The sequence below is a fragment of the Limanda limanda genome, chromosome 2 (assembly GCF_963576545.1).
Source record: "Limanda limanda chromosome 2, fLimLim1.1, whole genome shotgun sequence".
Classification (NCBI taxonomy): domain Eukaryota; kingdom Metazoa; phylum Chordata; class Actinopteri; order Pleuronectiformes; family Pleuronectidae; genus Limanda; species Limanda limanda.
Window position 1 is genome coordinate 16,590,375 of NC_083637.1, and position 19,685 is coordinate 16,610,059.

At 42.8% G+C, this 19,685-nt stretch overlaps 1 protein-coding gene across 1 annotated transcript in view; it reads left to right on the forward strand.

Annotated features, from left to right (window-relative positions):
* ptprdb (protein tyrosine phosphatase receptor type Db) overlaps positions 1 to 19,685 on the forward strand; it is a 61,588-nt gene that overhangs the window by 17,038 nt on the left and 24,865 nt on the right. The window contains exons 4-16 of the mRNA XM_061086508.1: positions 4,529 to 4,717; positions 10,251 to 10,361; positions 11,874 to 12,143; positions 12,914 to 13,023; positions 14,119 to 14,316; positions 14,696 to 14,821; positions 14,934 to 15,081; positions 15,192 to 15,337; positions 15,614 to 15,758; positions 16,556 to 16,858; positions 18,020 to 18,213; positions 18,868 to 18,894; positions 19,398 to 19,515. Coding sequence (XP_060942491.1) covers positions 4,529 to 4,717; positions 10,251 to 10,361; positions 11,874 to 12,143; positions 12,914 to 13,023; positions 14,119 to 14,316; positions 14,696 to 14,821; positions 14,934 to 15,081; positions 15,192 to 15,337; positions 15,614 to 15,758; positions 16,556 to 16,858; positions 18,020 to 18,213; positions 18,868 to 18,894; positions 19,398 to 19,515 — 2,085 coding nt within the window. The remainder of the gene's footprint in view (positions 1 to 4,528; positions 4,718 to 10,250; positions 10,362 to 11,873; positions 12,144 to 12,913; positions 13,024 to 14,118; positions 14,317 to 14,695; positions 14,822 to 14,933; positions 15,082 to 15,191; positions 15,338 to 15,613; positions 15,759 to 16,555; positions 16,859 to 18,019; positions 18,214 to 18,867; positions 18,895 to 19,397; positions 19,516 to 19,685) is intronic.

Genomic DNA, 19,685 nt, shown 5'->3' on the forward strand with positions numbered 1-19,685 from the left:
GCGGATGAATAAGAGGCCACCTGGGAGTAGCTAATAGCCCCTGATAGATTGTCAGTCCAAATGTCAGTTGCCAAGTACACACACACACACACATGTGCGCATTCACAGGAGCGCACACACACAGAGTCCTGTCAGTCATGTCTCCTTGTCTCCCCCGGCTCTTTAAAGACTCTGCTCCAGTGACCGACTGACTGACTGTCTGACAGGAGGGATCCGGTGTTAAGGTCAGCCGGCTTAATTACTGAGAACTAGAATCGGGCTAATTGAAATCTTGGCTTCCAGTAAATGGCCGTGATTGGCAATGGCTGAGACAATAATAAACTGGAGAGCAATTATGTGCTTTAGACTCCAGTGTACAGTCAGATACTGTATAATTCATGATTGGGTAAAAGTTGTGGGTGTGTCTGTTTGAACGACATAGAGCGGGGGGGGGGACTTGGGTCCAAATATAAAGGTTTTAAAGTTTTACTTAATTTACATTCGTACATTTTCGAGACATTTCTTTCAAACCTTGAGTTTTCCATCAAAGTACTCTGGCCAAATGGTGACAACGGCAATGAATGGGGAAAGAAAGAGGAATGAGAGGATCAGATTGTGAACAAGTCCACAGTGCAGACAGATAATTCAAACCACTTTACTTGGTAATAAATCTGAAAATGAGTTCTACGGAGTGCAGCAGAAATTTTGGTACCAGAAGTGTGATCTGCCAATTTGAACCAGAGAGTGGGCGTGTGAACTGAAGTGGATATATACCAGTTTGAACTGAAGCAGGCTACTTGCCCCATCTGATGAGACAGCTGCGCGATGCTAAATCTCAGGTCAGCTGAGGTCTAGTTTGTCTCTGTGTGTTTGCCCTGTGATGCCCTGGTTACCCGTCCAGCGTAAACCTCACTTCTCTCACAATGTCAGCTGGGATTGGCTCCAGCTCTCTGCTGGGACCCTCAGAGGATAAGCGGTACAGATTACTTAGTTCTTATTCTGCAACTGGAAACCTTGGTATAAACATCTGTAGATTCAATGGCATCCTAAAATCGGTGGAACTGACATTTGATTTAGCCCATATAATCACAAATTCAGTTGTGACACCAGATGCACATTTTAAATGTGAGTAGACACAAAGTGAACTGTGGCCTCACAAAGGAGTATATAGTATATAGTTGTGCTATAGTGCAGAACTATTGAATTGGATGGCGATATATTATATCATTGTTGATTTTATTACAGTTTTCCCCCTGGGTCAGTCCTGAATGACAGAAACAGGTTTGTTTGCAGGTGCACACATCACACTGCAGCTTCTAATACAGCAGCTGCCTCATGCTGTAGTTCCCATGATTGTGTAACCAGACTTGACCTGCAGTCTTTCCAGATCCACCGATGACAAACCCAGCGAGCGATGTGTGTGGATTGCGTTTTGGGTCTCGTATAAAGAGGACAGTGTTCGCACAGCAGTTCCCATGATTAGGAGACCAGGCTTTTCTATGAGCTGTGAAATTATCTGGATCGCTGTCAGTGGAAACACTGAAGTGGGAGCACATCCAAATGAAACAGTGGGGTGTGGGGAACGCTCCGTCAACAAGGGAGAGTAGGGTTACACATCTGCTCTGACCTCAGGGGGTTCTTAACTGTTACTGTTCAGCAGCGCACACACACACACACACACACACACACACACACACATATGGGGGAGCTGCAAAACTTTGGTATTCCTGACACCTTTCACTATTATGGATTGTGGAAGGCTAGTTATGTGCATGTTTTATCGAGTGTGTGTGTGTGTGTGGTGTGTGTGTGTGTGTGTGTGTGTGTGTGTGTGTGTGTGTGTGTGTGTGTGTGTGTGTGTGTGTGTAGGTGTGTGTGTGTGTGTGTGTGTGCGTGTGTGTATACAGTACACTTCAGTGCATGTCTGCACTGCTCTCTTCGTTTCCCAAGTTCCTACACACTTCTACCAACACATCCATGTGTGCAGCTCTCTTTTTGTGCACATGTAAGTGATTTGTCGAAGAGGGGCAGAGAGAGATGCATGATCTCGGGGAGTTATCCTCTAACTGTGCGTCCTGGATGCTCAGCTCATTGTCCCACCCCAGGTAGATGAAATAGAATGCATTATCCCTGCCTACGAGGGGGCTGGCTTTGAAGTAAGCGTTTGCATAATGAAAGCGGAGAGAATCCGGATTGTTATGCTGTATGGGTCTCTTGTGCTCTCCGTCGCTCTCTCTCTCTGTCAGTTTTTCCCTCTCTTTGTTTTTCTTTCCGTCACTCTTTCTTTGTTTCTCTCTTTCTATTTGCACTTGCACTTTTAACCCTCACTCACCGCTCGCCCACACAGACACACTTGTACACACAAACACCTTCCCATCTTGTGCTCTGGGTTTATCATGTCCACGTTTCCATTTTTTCTTTTTTCGGGGCGTTGGGATTGATTGAAACCCGAGCTGTTAAAAGGCCACACACGCGCTTGTGAAGCCAGTGTCTCACGACCCGACGCTATGGTTCGATGGGCGAGTGCCAGAATTAGCATCTCCTCTGCGAGGTTCAGCGCTAGGATTTCCCGTTAATGATGCCCTCTGTGGTTGAGGAGGATAAAAGTCACAAGGGATTCGGGGCGAGAAAACAATATGTAGTCGGGCAACATTTTTTGCAATAGACTGCCGACTAGATCAAATACATGGCAGACACATGCAGGAACACATGCTCATCTGTCGTTTTCCACCAAGTCTATCTTTATTCCCTCTGAATGGATGACTCATGAATCAGACATTTTACCTTCGGTTTAGAAGTGCAGCCTTGAACAAAGTTGAGAATTTGCTTTTAAAAACGGATTTTCCGTGATCCTTTCTGATTCGAGTGAATACAGTAATAATTTCAGTTTGATGGAACTCTGTCGCCTTTGATCCCCTACCTCCTCCTAGCATTATCCCCTCCCTCCTCTTAAGTCTCTCACTCTAGCTGAATGAAGTTGGCCCACTGCCTTTGATTTCCTCCATCACAGCGGAATGACTCCTCATGTTTGATGTAATTGCCTCAGATGTCTATGGCATCACATTTGATATGCCATCCCACAAGGGTGCAAGTCCCAGTGGATGTGCTTTATTGTACTGGCCTATTTGATTTTATGCAGGAGGTGAAAGTCCACAGAGGTTTGTCGGCAATAGACTCAGCTGGACAAAAAGAAGTGTTGCTGATTCCCAGCAGAATAGAGAGTATTTGATTTTTCCATTGATTCTCATTCGAAGAGCGATTGCCCAAAGCTTTAGTGAGGTAGTTTGTCAGGTGGAATGAAATGTTACTCATTCTATTTGACTTCGCTATTGGATTTTTTTAAAGTCTTGCCTCCAGGCTCAAGGCTCATGCAAAACACATTTTGACTCCAAATTGAATCTAAATTTTACTCTTGAATTTGACCGATCAGTTTCCCAAAAAAACCTCTTCACACCCTGACTAGTGACTCATTTCAAGTTCAAAATCTGTTTGATGTCAGCTCAGAGCTTAAACTGTGTCTCTTCAAGTGTGGACATCATGATATTTCTTATATTGAACTCATCTGCTCCAGTTGGCTCAGATTCACAGCAAATATATAGGAATGCACTCAATTCAGAAGAACAGATCAATTTAAAGAAATAGTGTGTCATTTGTGGAAAATGCATTTGCTCAATTTGAGAGTTGAGTTAGTGGAGTTGAGAAGATTGATACCACACCTCTTAACTAGCTTAACTATTGACTAAAAGCTAAAAAATTATCACTTTTGGCTTGTTTATTTAATCCACAAAACAAAGTGCAAAAATAAATAAAAATCGAACAATCTCCAACAAACTTTTTACAAAATGACACACACTAATGGCCTCGCTAATTCTTATCTACTCATTAAAATAAAAAGAAGAAAATCTGGTAACTCTGATGACAGTGAGAATCACAGAGCATTGAGGAAAAACAATGGATGTGTTGAATTAAGAATTGGTTTTATTTTATTGTGAAAGCTGTAAGGACATTTCTAACCTACAGCGCTTGGTTCAAAACTCTTTGGGTGAAGCTTGACATTGTAATATCAAGATTTAATCCTGGTTCATCCCGTGTGGAAGATAGTTGAACTAATCCTCATATAGGTGAATGTTCTGTTGGCTTATATTGAGAAGTGACACAGTATCACAGTATTAGTATGAGTGTAATCTTGACTGAACGGCTGTGGCTCAGGAGGGTCGAATGTGGGTGATAGAATAAATCCTGCATATTGAAGCGCTTGTACTGTAAAACACAGCTTGAATGGAAAATAGAAAGAATGGAAAAGTGCTAAATATAATTTAATCTATTTGATCCATTTATAACCAATAAAAAAAGACCAATCCTAATAATGAACAATCTAAATATTTATAAATCTATTGGAAACATGGATGCTCAGAGAGATAAAGAGCACTTATAGCTCACCTGATGTGGATGAAGACAACGAGCCGTTGGGAACCACTAGTCTGCGTCACCAGACTAAAGATGTGAGATTTGTTCGACCATGTTTAACTCATGTCTTTGATCTTTCCAGAGGACCAGCTGCCCTCGGGGTTCCCCACCATAGACATGGGTCCCCAGCTGAAAGTGGTGGAGCGTTCTCGGACGGCCACCATGCTCTGTGCCGCTAGCGGTAATCCTGACCCAGAAATTACCTGGTTCAAGGATTTCCTGCCGGTCAACACGTCCAATAACAATGGACGAATCAAACAGCTGCGCTCAGGTAACCATCGCTTTTATCCCTCTGCTCTTTCCCCTTTTTTTCCCCCTTGAATCCTCGCTTTTATTTCCATCTTAAGGTATTTTTCCCTCCCTTCTACTTTGCTTTTATCCCTCTTACAATATCCTCTAGTTCTTATCCCCCCTCTGCCTTTTCCCAGCCAATACATTTTTTATTTCTCTGTCCCCACAAAGTTTTCTGTTATTTTGTCCTCGTTCACCCCTTTTACTTACTGCTGTTCCACACCGTGGTTACTGGCTGTGTTTCTCAGCTGCCCACCCCCCCTCTCCTCTTCGCTGCTGCTGCTGCCGTGCTATGATTTGACTGTGTACGGTTGCCAACCCCTTCTGAACTCTTCGGGGCTTTTAAAAAGTGAACTCCCCATCTTTACTCCAAACTCTCTGAGGTCTTCCAGTGCATATATCACCACCACAAGCGGTTACATTTTTCACTCAACTAAAAACATTATAAAATATTTGTGACGACACGCATCAGTGCGCTCCGTATCTCCAGTCACGACTCAGCAACTTTCCCCCCTGAAAGATTTTAGAAGGTAAACCGAGGTGATGGTGGTATGTGCTGCGGGACTGGCCTCCCTTAAACATCCCACTGCTGTGACTAAGCAATCAAATAACCTTTTGTTCTTTTCCTGATTTCCTGGAGAGCGTGTCTTGGGTGGGTGTGAAATTAACTCACAGACGTTTCTTGTGAAAAGACATTGACAGAATTTGTGGAATTCAAAAAACGGATAACTTGGGGTAAAAAAAAACACTCAATCAAGCCCCTCCATCCATTTGGATCAGTTTTTGTTCTATAGCCACAGTGGTGCGTGAACTTGTCATAGCAAAGTCCCCCTCCCTCCTCAGTCCTCTCTCTGCTTCCAGGGTCCGACCTCTGGACCCAAACTCCCCCTCCTCTTCTTGTGATTGGACCCAACTCTCTGGCTTCTTTACAGATAACAACCTCTTGGCTTCTGTCCCTGTTTTGGCTCCACCCTCAACACCTTGCTAAGACTCCCTTTTCGACCTTTATTTTACACCAAAAAAAAAGTACCAGGATTTAAAGAAAAAAAAGTTAAATCTTAAAATGTCAAATATTTTAGCCTTGCTTCTTCTGTCTGATAATTTCAAACTAGTTGACTTTTCACAACTGTTTCTGTGTAGATAATGGATTTCCATGACTCGTATAGTCTTGGAGTCCAGTGCTTTTTCAAGCTGTTTCTTCTGACTCAACTCCTCTGTGTAACTAAGCGTCCGATTGTAATGCCATGTCTATGCTGTTTCTTTTCTCTCTGTATCTTTTTTAACCACAGAGTCCTTTGGTAAGTGCTGCTGTTCCAAGGCCCACACCCTCACTGCCCACTGTTCTGTATACTGTTCACTAATGTTACTGCTATACTGTTACTGCTGCTGCTACTGCTGCTGCTCACCTTTACACACGTTGAGGTGTTATTAAAACGCATGGCATGCATTTGACTAACAGTCACATGCAAAGATCATATAAGGCACACACATATTTATAAAGAGGTATATATAGAAATACACACTTAACTCTGCAGGCACTCATATGTTATTATAGTTAAAGAAAGATGCAACAAATGTGCATACACACACACACATGGACATGCATACACACGTACAACAACTCACACAAACACATCTCTGTCACCCTTGAGGTAGTTGGCCTCACCCTCACCTGTGCACCTTTAGCCTCTCCACACCCAATGAAATGCAATAACTTTCTCCTCACACTCGCCTATTTACTTTTTCCACTCCCGCACTTATTCAATTATTCTGTCCCTCACTCACTCACTCACTCACTTGGTCATTCACTCACCCACTTACTCTGTCCGCTCGGCTGTATAGAGTTACCAGTCTATAAGCCGCCCACAGTAGATGGCTGTTAGGTAGGAGCCTCTATAAGGAAATCAATAAGTACCAGGTTTCGCACTTGTATACGTTCACCATATGGTAGAGTATGTTTAAGTACTGAGTTTGGCTACTGTAGTGTAGATATAGTGGTTGGGAGGTTAATATAGTTAGACCAATGGTAGGTCAGTAATGCAGAAAATCCACTCTTCAATTCTCTTACACTTAAAGTTAATATTATTGATTATCTTTGAGATATTCAGTTTAAAGTCATTTCTTTTTTTGGGGCCTTCTACCATGCATAACATTTCAGAAAAGCGTCTCTGGCTCCAGCTCCTTCAATGTGAATAACTGCTACTTTTTTGTTTTCCACCTTTGTAAGGTTTTTACTTAGTGGCTGTTTGAAAAAAACAAGCTATTTTATTTGCGATTTGTAGGAATCACAGTGGCTTCAAGTGTGATCAATTTCAACTACCCTCTGATAAGTTATCGACTAAATGATTTACAGGGGTGGGGGGGAACAGGCATAACAAACACTAATGAAAACAAATTGTAGGTAAAGCTGAGACCCCGAGGCGTGGTTTATGTTTTCTAATACCTGGTATTTTGCCTTCATCTCTGGAAGCCAAGTCTATTGTAAAAATATAAAAACAAAACAAAGCACTTCCTGTGGCGGTACCGTATTCTGTGTTTTACAGAAAGTGTCTTGTCTCCGTCCTCTACGACAAAGCTCCTCTTCCAGTTTGTCTGCAGATGGTCGGTTTAAGATGTTGAATCCACAAACACGCCCTTTGACTCTGAGGGGCTGCAGCTTTCGACTCGACATTTACTGTGGATGTTTAAGATTGTTGACATCACTCTGCTGCCAGACTCGGTTGAGGCCCGGTTGGAGGGATTTGGACTTGATGCCACATTGTCTACCTTTAGCCAGTTAATCTAGAACAGAGGTCACTAATAGGTGGGCTGCTGTCGAGATCCCGACCCAGACACCAATCTATCTGGACCTGGATCTATAACCGATAAATCACTGAGACTTGTCAAGTTATGACGCACTGGTTCAGTGGCCCAATAAACTCACAGACTTATTGCATGTGTTGTAAATCAGCTCACTTGATACCACTCGGCTAATCAAATCTGTGGATGATGCGTACCGACCAGATTCTGTAGAAAGACCTGGACAGACAAGAGAGAGACAGATTAGACGACGATAAGCTAGTAAAAGAAAAACAAGAAATATAACTTCCAATGGGATTAAGAGTGGAAAGGGAAAACAGAAAAAATTCTTGGAAATTTACGTTTTTTTCTTATAATATTACAACTTTAATCTAGACGTTTATTTCTCATAAAATGGTCTAGAAGATTTAGAAAAAACATTCAATGCAAAAACAGTTTAAAAAGTGTTGAAGGGTGGATTTTTCCTTTGGATCTTTGATGATTCGCGTTTCAGGACTTAAATCGATGCAGCGTTTTACTCGTAGGATTACACCTTGTTTTGATCTACATGGCGGACAAGAGCAGGTTAAGACTGAGGGCAGTTCAGAGTCGACTCACACAGAGTCCCAGTCCAGCTGCTAGAGAGCCAGCTGAGAGCAGAGCAGACCCTCCACCCTACTCCTACAGCCACATCTGCCCCTGCTGCAAGTCAATGAAGTCCAATCAATAACCCATCTCCTTATAGCTCTCTCTCTCTCTCTCTCTCTCTCTCTCTCTCTCTCTCTCTCTCTCTCTCTCTCTCTCTCTCTCTCTCTCGTATCTGTCTTTCTCTTCCCTATTCTATCTCTTTCTTTTGTATTGCCTCTTCTTCCTCTTGGTCTCTAAGGATCTATATTTTTGAGTCTCCTCTCTCTCTCTAATTTGATTCTACCCTCCCCCCACAATCCCCAACCCCTATCTAGATCCCGTAATCCCCCCCCCCCCCTTCTGTGGTACTAACATTTTCTTCTTCTTCTCCTTCTCCTTCTCTAATCTCGTGCATTCATTGCCCAATCAGGTGGCACGCCCATACGAGGTAAGACCGCTGGGAGGATCGACATGACACGGGTGGCCCGATTCCTTTTCAACCCCTGATTCCTGCTTGTCTCACAGATCTTAAAAAAAGCAGCTCTGGATGGGTTCATCAATATTGGTTTTTATTTTTGTCTCAAAGACTCCAGCCATATTGATCACACCCGTCCAGCTTCTTTAGATCCAGGCCATAGGTACAAGAGGGGGGGGAATTGGAATTGAGCAAGCAATTCATTACACTATGACTTTTAATCACTTCCCCTTCTCCTCGCCTTTCATCCTCTCTTCATCCTTTCATTTTTCCATCTCAGCCTCAATGCTCACTCGGTAACACAGAAATCCATCGCTTTCCTCCATGGCATATTGTGATCTCTCTTTTGTATTCATCCGTTTAACATCATTGAGCTTTTTACCAATCTAAAGCATGGTGTGTTTATGACTTTATTTTCATATTTTTTTGTGTTGCTTAGTTCGAGATAACTATCAATCCTACTTCTGTTAGTTTTTGTTTTATTTTATAAAAATTTTCTATGACCTGGTTTTCTTTTTTTCCTTTTTTTCTTGCGGGTCTTGACCTGAACTTGGCCCGGCCTTCTACCTTGTCTAAATTTGCCCAGTCAAACGTCCCAGTTTTGTTTTCCCTCCCAGCTGTTATTCGCTCAGCCTGAAAAGTCCAGATGGCGAAGACTCAGACACACTTGCAGACATTAGTGTGCTTACACACACACACAAGCACACAAACCTGCAGCTCACTCACACACACATTTCTTCATGGTTTTTTACCATCGCTTCCTCTTTTCTCTCTCATTACCGATAAAAAGCCCCAGACAACCACTTTTTCGATAAAGTTTTTATGGGCGCTTTTTTGCCTTATCCCACCCCATCTTGAAAGAACCTCTGGTTGACTTTTTTGACAGTTTTTCTATTTTCAGGGAGCGAGAAAGCACCAGTCCCTTCCCAAGGCTCTCCGTATGTCGTTCCTTTTTTTTGTACCTGTTGGCCTTGATGGAGGTCGGTTGATGTCTTTACCGCCTCATTGTTTTAAAATTACATTACACTCCTGATCCCATTGGTGGATCTGAAAAGGGTTATTGCCATGGCAATATCTTTATCCTTGAAAACTGAAATATGATTTGCTCCCTGATATAACTTGCAATCTCGATTTTCAGCAAAGAATATTCCAAATACTGTATCTGTGTCTGGATTCCTCCACGTTTTGGCTGCTCGGTTTGTTTATTTCTGCCTTTGCATGAGGACTACATTCAGTTTTTTTATGACTTTTTATCAGTGCCTTTTTTCCTTTTATTTTTTATTTTTTTTTGTCTTCTCATTTCTAAATCAGGAAGCTGACCCATGTTTTAGGCAGCGTCTTGCTGACATTCGTAGGAACTTCTCAATGTCTCCCTATAGACTGGGATCCCTTTTTCAGCCCCTCTTTGTTCTTCACACAGAGTTCAGCTTTGTTTTTGCTGAAAACTCAGATTCATTTACCCTTTACTGCAGTTTTTTCTTATTTTTTTTACCATTGATATGCTGTTTTATTGACGTAGTAATCTGATGTCGTCCAGTTTTGTGTGATTGCTCTTTCTTCCTCTCTGTCTCTGTGCCTCTCTCTCCCTTCCCCACCTCCTCTACCCTTCCTCTCTGTCCCTCCATCCATCCAGGTGCCCTCCAGATAGAGATGAGCGAGGAGTCAGACCAGGGGAAGTATGAGTGTGTTGCCACCAACAGCGACGGCACACGCTATTCCACCCCAGCTAACCTCTATGTCAGAGGTAAGAGGGGGATAAAAAAAACAGACGGTCCAATTAGAGCGTGTAGATTTATGCAGGCATCTTTTCATACGTCTTTATCGTCTTTTAGGAATATGTGTTGATGGTATTATTGTGAGGCTAACGAAACCTTCTGTGATTTATAGCTCTGCAGCTTTAGAGTTATAAAACAGGATGGCTTTTTAAATGAGAGTTCTTTTACATCACGTTAAGGCTGCAGCTGACTGTTTCACTCAGGCTATTAATCTCTCTGCTCTCGCTTCTTAGCCTTTAGACCTCCGAGAAAAACCAAATCATTGTCTGGTTAAGACTTGTGTTTCTCCCCAAATCTGACAGGCATCTCGCTTCCTCGGGCGCCTTTTACCCTCACACACTAATACACAAACAGACACATGCACACACTCATACCCACCAAATGTTTGAATCTTGGAGACATTTTAATTCTCCAGGCCTTTTGCTCTGTTGTCTGCCCTTCAACTCCCCCCTCCACAAACACACTCACACACACACACGCACACACACACACACACACACACACACAGCTTTAAACAGAGTAGCATGCTTTTCTGACTCCGACATCACTCCCGAGGATACAAAACAATAACACACATACATAAATATACACACATCGATGTCATACATTATGTATATATATATATTTGTTTACAAACGCACACATGAACCACAAACAGCACAGAGTCTGATGTGTAGGGCGAGTCAAATCGTGCGGCGCTGCTCAGTAAGTGTTTGACAGGCGGTGGAAGGCTTTCACCAACACACCGGCCATTTACGGCCTCTGTTTGTTTTCCTTCTTTCTCTTTTCTGTCTTCTCTCGACTCTTTGCTTCCTCCTCTGTCTCTTGTCACCTTCCAATGCTCTTTTGTCTAACTTGTTTTTTCTCCCTCTCTCTTCTCTGATATTTTCCCTTTTTCCCTCCTCCTCCTCCTCCTCTTCCCGCTGTGCTCTGTCCTACCTCCCTCTGCAGAGCTGCGAGAAGGTTGGTACTGTAAAGACGTGTGTGGCTCTTTTGAGTCTCTCTCCTGAGTACTTTCTGTTTCTTCCATTAAACCACCACTTGTGTTTGTGTGTCTTTGCTGTTTTATTTGTGGTGCTGGAGGTTTTAAACCTGCCTGTACAGTTTACATCCTTGAAGATGTACTGTACCCTGAGTTCTTCTTTTCTCCGCTTTCCCCCTGTGAGTGCATGTGAGTTTGCTTTGAGTTTTGTTGGGAGCATCTTTTGTGTTTCAGTTCATAAAATATTTAATGGCGCACACCTAAAAACAACATGAATAAAACATTTTGATATCACATGCTCCGTTGTGGTGATGCATCAGACTGTCTGAATGCTCGCAGTCTTCTTTTAATGCCATAAAACTTCATCTCAGACACAATGAAAAAAACAAATAATAATCATCCTGCAGCAGCACATAGACTCTGATTGCTATGCATTCTGCTGCACTTACCGAGCGACACCATGAATTTCTAATCGTCCCTCTGCCTTCTCCCGGCTCAGTGCGTCGCGTCCCCCCTCGCTTCTCAATCCTGCCGGCAGACAGCGAGATCATGCCGGGGGGGAACATCAACATCACCTGCGTGGCAGTGGGCTCCCCCATGCCCTACGTGAAGTGGATGCTGGGAGCCGAAGACCTGACTCCCGAGGACGACATGCCCATCGGCCGCAACGTTCTGGAGCTGACGGACATACGCCAGTCCAACAACTACACGTGTGTCGCCATGTCGACGCTTGGCGTTATTGAGGTGGTGGCGCAGATTACTGTGAAAGGTGGGTCAATTGGCAAATGGGTGGGGATGGCACGGCTTGGTCTCGGTTCAAGTGAGGCTTTGGTTGAAACTTTATTCAAAGTATTTTTAAGGGTTACCACAAAAGTAAAAAAGAAAAGTATGACGAGTAAGTAAAGTAATTCCCTTTCATGACTGCTCTAATTAAACATACTCTGAATATGTGAATAATAAAGTGAGTAAATAATAAAAAGCCTACTCAGAAGATGAGAAAAGTCAAATTCTGTTTGTTACAATATTTTAGAATGAAGGAGAAAAACTTCAAACTTTCTCGGAATGTAAGAAAGGGAAAGATGTTTTGTTTTTTTGTTGTTATTTTTAAGGGGAAACTTTAATATTTAATTCAATAGGAAAGCAGCCTTCTATCTCAACTTATTATATTTAATGCCTGCAATAAACGCTTTTCTCTCTCTAACTTGTTTTCTATGGTGTGACCCATTTTGATGTTATCACTATGCCAGGATTCAGATTGTCAGTCTACACGGTTTTAATTTGGATTAAATGTAAAGCGAGTTCAAACTCCCTTTGAAGTGATAGATAAGAAGTGACAGGATTTAGTTTTGTCCGGCGGTCGAGCTAATTTAGTAGCTAATTGTTTTTCAAGGGATTTAACTGTTGTACAGAGATTACGGTCATGGCATCATTCTGATTCTGAGTTCATCATTTAGGTTTTTTTGTCCATCTTTTTCAATTAGTACGAGTTAGGGATATAAAGGGATCGTGTGTGACATTTTTATCTTTCTCCCGTCTTAGCTCTGCCGAAGGCTCCTGGCATCGCTGTGGTGACGGAGAGAACTGCAACCAGCATCACACTCACCTGGGATTCTGGCAACGCTGAGCCCGTCTCCTACTACATTATACAGGTGCAACTACAACTTCAAACACACGCAAATAGACAGAACACATGCAAATGGGGAAATATCTCGTTCAATTTGACAACACATGCACGGTAAATAGAAAACACGCAGCTAAACTCATAACACAACCAAGATATCCCAAAACAGCCAAATACTCTCAGCTCAACGAAACATGTACAGTGCAACTTAATACTAACAGCACAACCAAATACTGACAACGAAAAACTTACAATACAACTGAATACTAACAACACAACCAAATACTTTCAACATAATGAACTAGTAACAAGACAACTTAATACAAACAACACAAACAAATTCTCACACTCAACCAAATCCACTCCAATCAATGAAATACTCACTATGCAACTTAATACTAACAACACAACATAGTACTCTCAAAACAACCAAATCCTCTCAACTCAACGAAATGAGCACAAAGAACAAAACCAAATACTCACTCAAATAACACTGTGAAATACCAGATAAGATTTTTAGTTTTCCCCTGAAACATTCCCTTGTGTTGCAAGTATTTGGTTGTGTTGTGAGTATTTAGAACATTGGTCAGTATGTACAGTGTGTTTAATTTGTTGAACATGTGTCATGAAGTTGTTTCTCCTTTTGCATGTGTTGTTTATTTGGATTCTTAAATTGCAGCTCACAGGTCCTCTGTATGCACCAGCTGCCACACAGCATTAGTGCACCTGAACCCAGCTTTTTGAAACACTACACTTTAAACTGCTAAAACTAAACTAGAACACTAAATACTTATTAACAACTTAAATCACTAGGTCAAGCTGTAAAGAAAGAGCCTCTTGTTTTTCCTGATAGAAATCCAATTGACCAAATTGCTCAAATGCAATTTTGGTGTATTTGCCCACAAGGAGTATTGAATTGAGATGTAAAAGTAAAAAATGAACTGCTTAAACAGCACAGTTTTGCATGAATCCTGGTTTGTAAATTAGTGCATTGTGTATTTGAGTTTATTGGTGTATTCCTATTATGTTTATTCACGTAGATAGAGCTATATGTAGAGTTACAAAGATCTCTAATGCAGCTTTAAAGACACATGTTCTTCCTCTCTCTCTTCTTCCCCTTCAGCACCGTGCCAAAGGCTCGGAGGACCCCTACAAAGAGATTGATGGCATCGCCACGACACGCTACAGCGTGGGCGGCCTCAGCCCTTACTCCCACTATGACTTCCGTGTGGCAGCCGTTAACACCATAGGCCAAGGCCCCTCCAGCGATGCAGTGGAGGCTCGCACGGCCGAGCAGGCCCCCTCCTCGCCCCCCCGTCAGGTTGGGATGATGATGCTTTAAATTCACAAAAATGTGATTTTCCTAGAACAGTAATAAAATGTGGTTTTCAAAGAATGCAGTTTGGAAACAAGTTGCCTGCATTGTTCAGCCCTTGTATCAATCTGCTATAATTGTTTTCAAATGGAAGAACTTCACCTCAAGCTCGGGCTGTTATACAATATAATTAGCTGCCTATTATTTTTGAGCGATAGTGCAGCGTGTTACATAAATCCTGGTTTCAGCATTGTCATTTTCTAACTGTAGCCTCTAGTTGCTTTGGGTTCTCAAAATTTATTTCCACAAAACTTTCTCCAATAAGAATACTGTATGTCAGTATATGATCAGAGGGTTGTTTAAGTTCTCCCTGTTTGCCCTGCAGGTCCGGGGTCGTATGCTGAGCACAACCACAGCAATCATCCACTGGGACGAACCAGAGGAACCTAACGGACAGGTGGTCGGTTACCGAGTGTACTACACCTCGGACAACACGCTGTCAGTCAACCAGGTGTGTGTCTGTGTGTGCATGCTTTCATTTGTTTTGTTGTTACTTCTGATTGCTTTTGTTGCAACCGAGTGCATCTAAGTGTTGACCTACATCAATGTCTGTATTTGAGCAGTGGGAGAAACAGATGGTGCGCAGCGCCAACTTCATCACCATCCAGGGTTTGACCCCCAACAAGACGTATTACATCAGAGTGCTGGCCTTCACCTCCGTGGGAGACGGACCCCTCTCCCAGGATCTGCAGATTATAGCCAAGACTGGAGGTAGGAGAACGTGTTTGGACTCATCCTCCTGCAAGCATCGAGCAAGACTAAAAGACAGAAAATACACATGCAATGTCTTTTCTCCTTTTTCTCCCTGTACAACTCTACAGTTCCATCCCAACCTTCAGAATTTAAGGGTGAGGCCAAGTCTGAGACCAGTATTCTGTTGTCCTGGGTGGCCCCGCCCCAAGGTGGCCCTGACAACCAGATCACAGGGTACGAACTGGTCTACAGACGAGCCGATGACTCAGAGGAGGTAAGAATAAAGTGTGGGACATCGTTTATCACTTTTGATTGGTGGCTGGGAGGACTGTTTGGCTGGGCTAATAAATTCCAGTGTGGTCGGACGGATGATAGCAGATTAAAAGGACAGACGTGAGACTGGAAGGATGGTCGCGCATCCGAAAGATGAATTGATGTTGATATCAAAAGTGAACTGAAAAGTCAACACTGATTTTTAAACATCATGTAGGTGATGCAAACTTTTTCTTTTGAGTTTTCTCCCACACCAACTTCTCCCTGTTGTCCTCAGAAGAAAATGAGCTTTGAGCCGACCACCTCCCACCTGCTGAAGAACCTGAAGCCTTTCTCCACCTACACCTTCCAGCTGGCCGCCAAAAGCAAGCACGGGATCGGGGCGTATACCAACGAAGTGTCAATGGACACGCCACAGACGCGTAGGTCGAACTGCACATGGTGCTGAGTGCAAGTGTGTGTGTGTGTGTGAGTCCGAGAGAGAGAGAGGTTTCAATTGTGACAACGCGAAAATGACAATTGACGCAAAAAAATACAAACGAACCACAAACTAATGTAATACAACATTTTTGCATTGTCACAAAAGGGGCCATAATGAATCCAGACTTTAACTGACCTCAGATTTGATACCAGCAAATAACTGACACCAGATTACACCGAGAACTTAATGTTTCAGCAAATGCATTAGAGAGCAAACCTATTATGGCAGAAAGCAAGACTTGATTGGCTGGTAATCAACCTGAGGTCTGTGAGAGATTCAGTCAGAACAAGGCAAGCGAGCGGTTGTGGATCAAGCTCTGAGGCTTGGGTAGGCTGTAAGGACAAGTAAGTTATGTGCAGGTATGTCTGTGTGTTAAAGGTTAGTCAGTGTTGTTGTACTGCCTCTCTTTAAGCCATTCATTCGTTTTCATTAATCAACCGGAGCAGAAGATGGCACCCATCATTAAGTATCTTTGTTCGGCCATCTTGCCTTCAAGTCGCAGGGTCATTTTTTTCGTGCGTGTCTTCAGTTCCTCTAGTGTTTTGTTTTCATTTTATGTTTCTTTGTCTTTTGTTCTCTGTCTCTCGTCCGCTCAATTTCATCCCCATTCCTCCACGGCAAACCTCACTCCCTCACTTCTCCACCCACCAATCACGACACGCACACACACAACCAAATAACATTTACCCGAACAATGCCCCCTTCCACTGCTGTGCTTCCTTGAAACTGGCCGATCAGTTCCATCGGCACCTCCCCAGGACATCACGTGCACCACTCCCAGTTCTACCAGCATCCTGGTAAGTTGGGCCCCGCCTCCCCTGGAGTTTCAGAACGGCATAATTACCGGATACGCCATCCAGCACTCGACCACGGAGGGCAACAAAACGTCCAAAAGGGTTGACGGTATCCCTCCGGAAAGTTCCCCCTATCTCCTGGACAACCTGGAGAAATGGACTGAGTACGGCGTAACGATACGAGCACAGACGGAAGCCGGGGACGGACCGGAAAGTTTACAGCTGCTTATCCGCACCGAGGAGGATGGTATGTTCCATAACAAACCCCCATGCCTGTGTTACGATGGTTCCGCCCCACTAACAATGGTCACTAACATAGCAGTAATGAGCTCAAACTAACCCCAACCTGCCTCCACCTGCCAGTTAAAGCATTGTGTCTATTCTTGAGCTGCAGTCTAAGCGGATGATGCATTGTCAGACCCTCCAGTTTTGGGAAACCTCTTCCTTCATATCCAGCAGCAACAACTGGAAAACCTCCTCCTGCTACACTCCTCCACCGCTGCTTTCTCTCGCAACCCTTTTTTCCCCAGCAGCCATTTTTATCCTCTTTTTCATCTACCTCTTTTCTCCCAAACTTGACCTTCTCTCCTACAATCTTTGGGAAAAGTGGTGGTTGGGATTTCCCCCGTCTTAGCATAACAATATTCCCCACTAACACAAAAACCTCAGCAAACCCTTTGGCTGTGGCTTTACCTTGGCCTTTCCTCACCTTGGATTTTCTTTTTGACTCTCCGCCCCTCCAATTCCTCAACAACTATCCTTGCTGACTTTTAATCAGTGTATTTTATTGTGCCGACAGCTATTTGTAAGATTATCAGTGGTTTTGTTATATATAAATATTCATTGTTAATATCCCTTTATCGCAAGCTCTCCACTAAGAATTTTTTCTGGCTCCAGCTCCCTAAGAGTGCCCATGCGTGGGTGGGTCAGATACCAAGAGGTGGCTGGAGTATTTTGTCCTTTCAGTATTTTGTTTTTATTTTTATGAGAAGTGTGGTTCTTGGCAGCACAAGAGAGAGTTTCTTTTTTGTCTTTTGTGTCGATAACAGTATTTTCTCTCTGACTGCCTGCCACTGTTAATCTTCCCCTGGCAACAAATCCCTTTCTATCTGCCATTCTTATCTTTCTCTACATTTGCTTCTTATCCTCCACTGCTTTTTTCCTCCATGTTTTTCCTCAAGCACTCTCATTTTTTTTTTGTCTACTATTTTGACTTTTTTCCGAGACATCAAGTTTTAGACTTTTTGGAGGGTCGTATTTTTAAAATTTTTCCAGCTTTTGAGTATTTTTGAGTATCGGCCCCTAAACCAATCTATTTTTTGATAAGGAAAAAAAAGGCCTTTACATTACAGGATTGAGTTCCCATCATCTGTGACCCTTGACCTCTATCCCCAAAATGCATTTTTAGTTCCAAGTGGTCCTCCACGAGGGGTTGAGGGAGAGACTGTGAACGCCTCGGCCATTAGGGTGAAATGGCGAGCACCGGCCCCCGAGCGGCAGCACGGTCAGATCAGAGGCTACCAAGTCCACTTTGTGAGGATGAACTACGGCGAGCCTCAGGGACAGCCCTTCATCAAGGACATCCTCATGGAGGACTCGCAGGTAACACTAACATATACACTCTCTAATTAAAGGGCTAGTAATACTCAAGGCATATTTTATTGTAGCTTATTGTTTATTGTTAACTGTAGTTTAACTAAAGCAAAGATGTGAGTTTGCTGCCAACACATGGGTTTAGAGAGCCAGCATGTGGCCCGTCTGGTTTTTCCTATAGATAAGATAAGCATTTTGCCAGATTTTACTCTCTCACTCTTTGAGTTAGAAATTATCATTTAAATTGTTTAATTGATTGATTGGATTGAGTAAATATAATTAAAACTAAGGCATATTAGAGTAATAAACAGAGCAGCTCATCAACGCAAGCTTAATAAACCGGTAATATCTATTTAACGTAATCATTTTTTTATACTTCAGTTTTGGCTGTTGGCTGTAGCTTCACATCCAGTGTTGTTCTGGCCTTTACATGGCACCTGTCATTATTATATGTCTGTCCAGGATAGATAATAATGAACAATGTCTATTTATAGGCTACCTGCACAATACAGCTGATCATTTCAAACTGGTCTATGTTCTGCGGCACTCAGTGCATGCGACTACAGAAAAAAGAGAAATTAAGATTTCGATTTTATCCCAAATATTAAGATTTGTGTGTTTCTCTGCTTTTTTGTCTTGTCTCTGTGCTGCACCACCGTTCAGTGGGAATACGATGACTCAACTGAATATGTGAGTAAAACCTTTAAGCTATCATTTACTAATAACAAAGCATAAAGAGTAGATGAGTCATACTTAAGAGACCGTAGCTTTAGAATCTCCCAGGAACCAGAGCGAGGGCTTAAAATCAGAAGACCCAGCAGGGGGTCCCTTTTCAAAAAAAATTTTTAATGAAGGACGCTGGGAAAGTACTAAAGATATGAGCAATTCGTGGATATTGATAATGTAAATTAGTTTTCAGTGTGTATTTAGTTAAATTACAGTTTGTGTGGGGAATGATAGCCTATATTTTGTTGAGATTATTTAAGGGTTGTTTCGAATGCTGAGATGAAGCCAAATCTCTGGTAAATTTCCCCAAAGCAGCTGCTAGGTGAGCAATGAACGAAAGACAAATAATTTGAAAATTCAATGCCAGGCCTCAGAAAAAAAACCTGACTGTAAAAAAAAAGGTACACAGACCAGCCAGGGACCTGTGTCAGTGACTGTGCAGCTGATTGCATTTTGTTGTCCTGCAGAGCGTCGCTCTTGGAGACCTGCAGGCAGACACTGGCTACTCAGTATCAGTCGGGGCTTACACTGCCAAAGGCGATGGTGCTCGCAGCAAACCTGTTACAGTCTGCACTGCCATGCCACGTAAGTGTGTCCACACAAAGTCTTGCACCAAAAACATAAAGCAACACAAGCAAACATCACTATTGAATCTGTCCAGTTATTTTTGTGGAATCCTGCTAACTAACAGACATACGCACAAAATCAGATATAGACATAACCTCCTTGGTGAGGTAATCATTAAAGGCCATGAA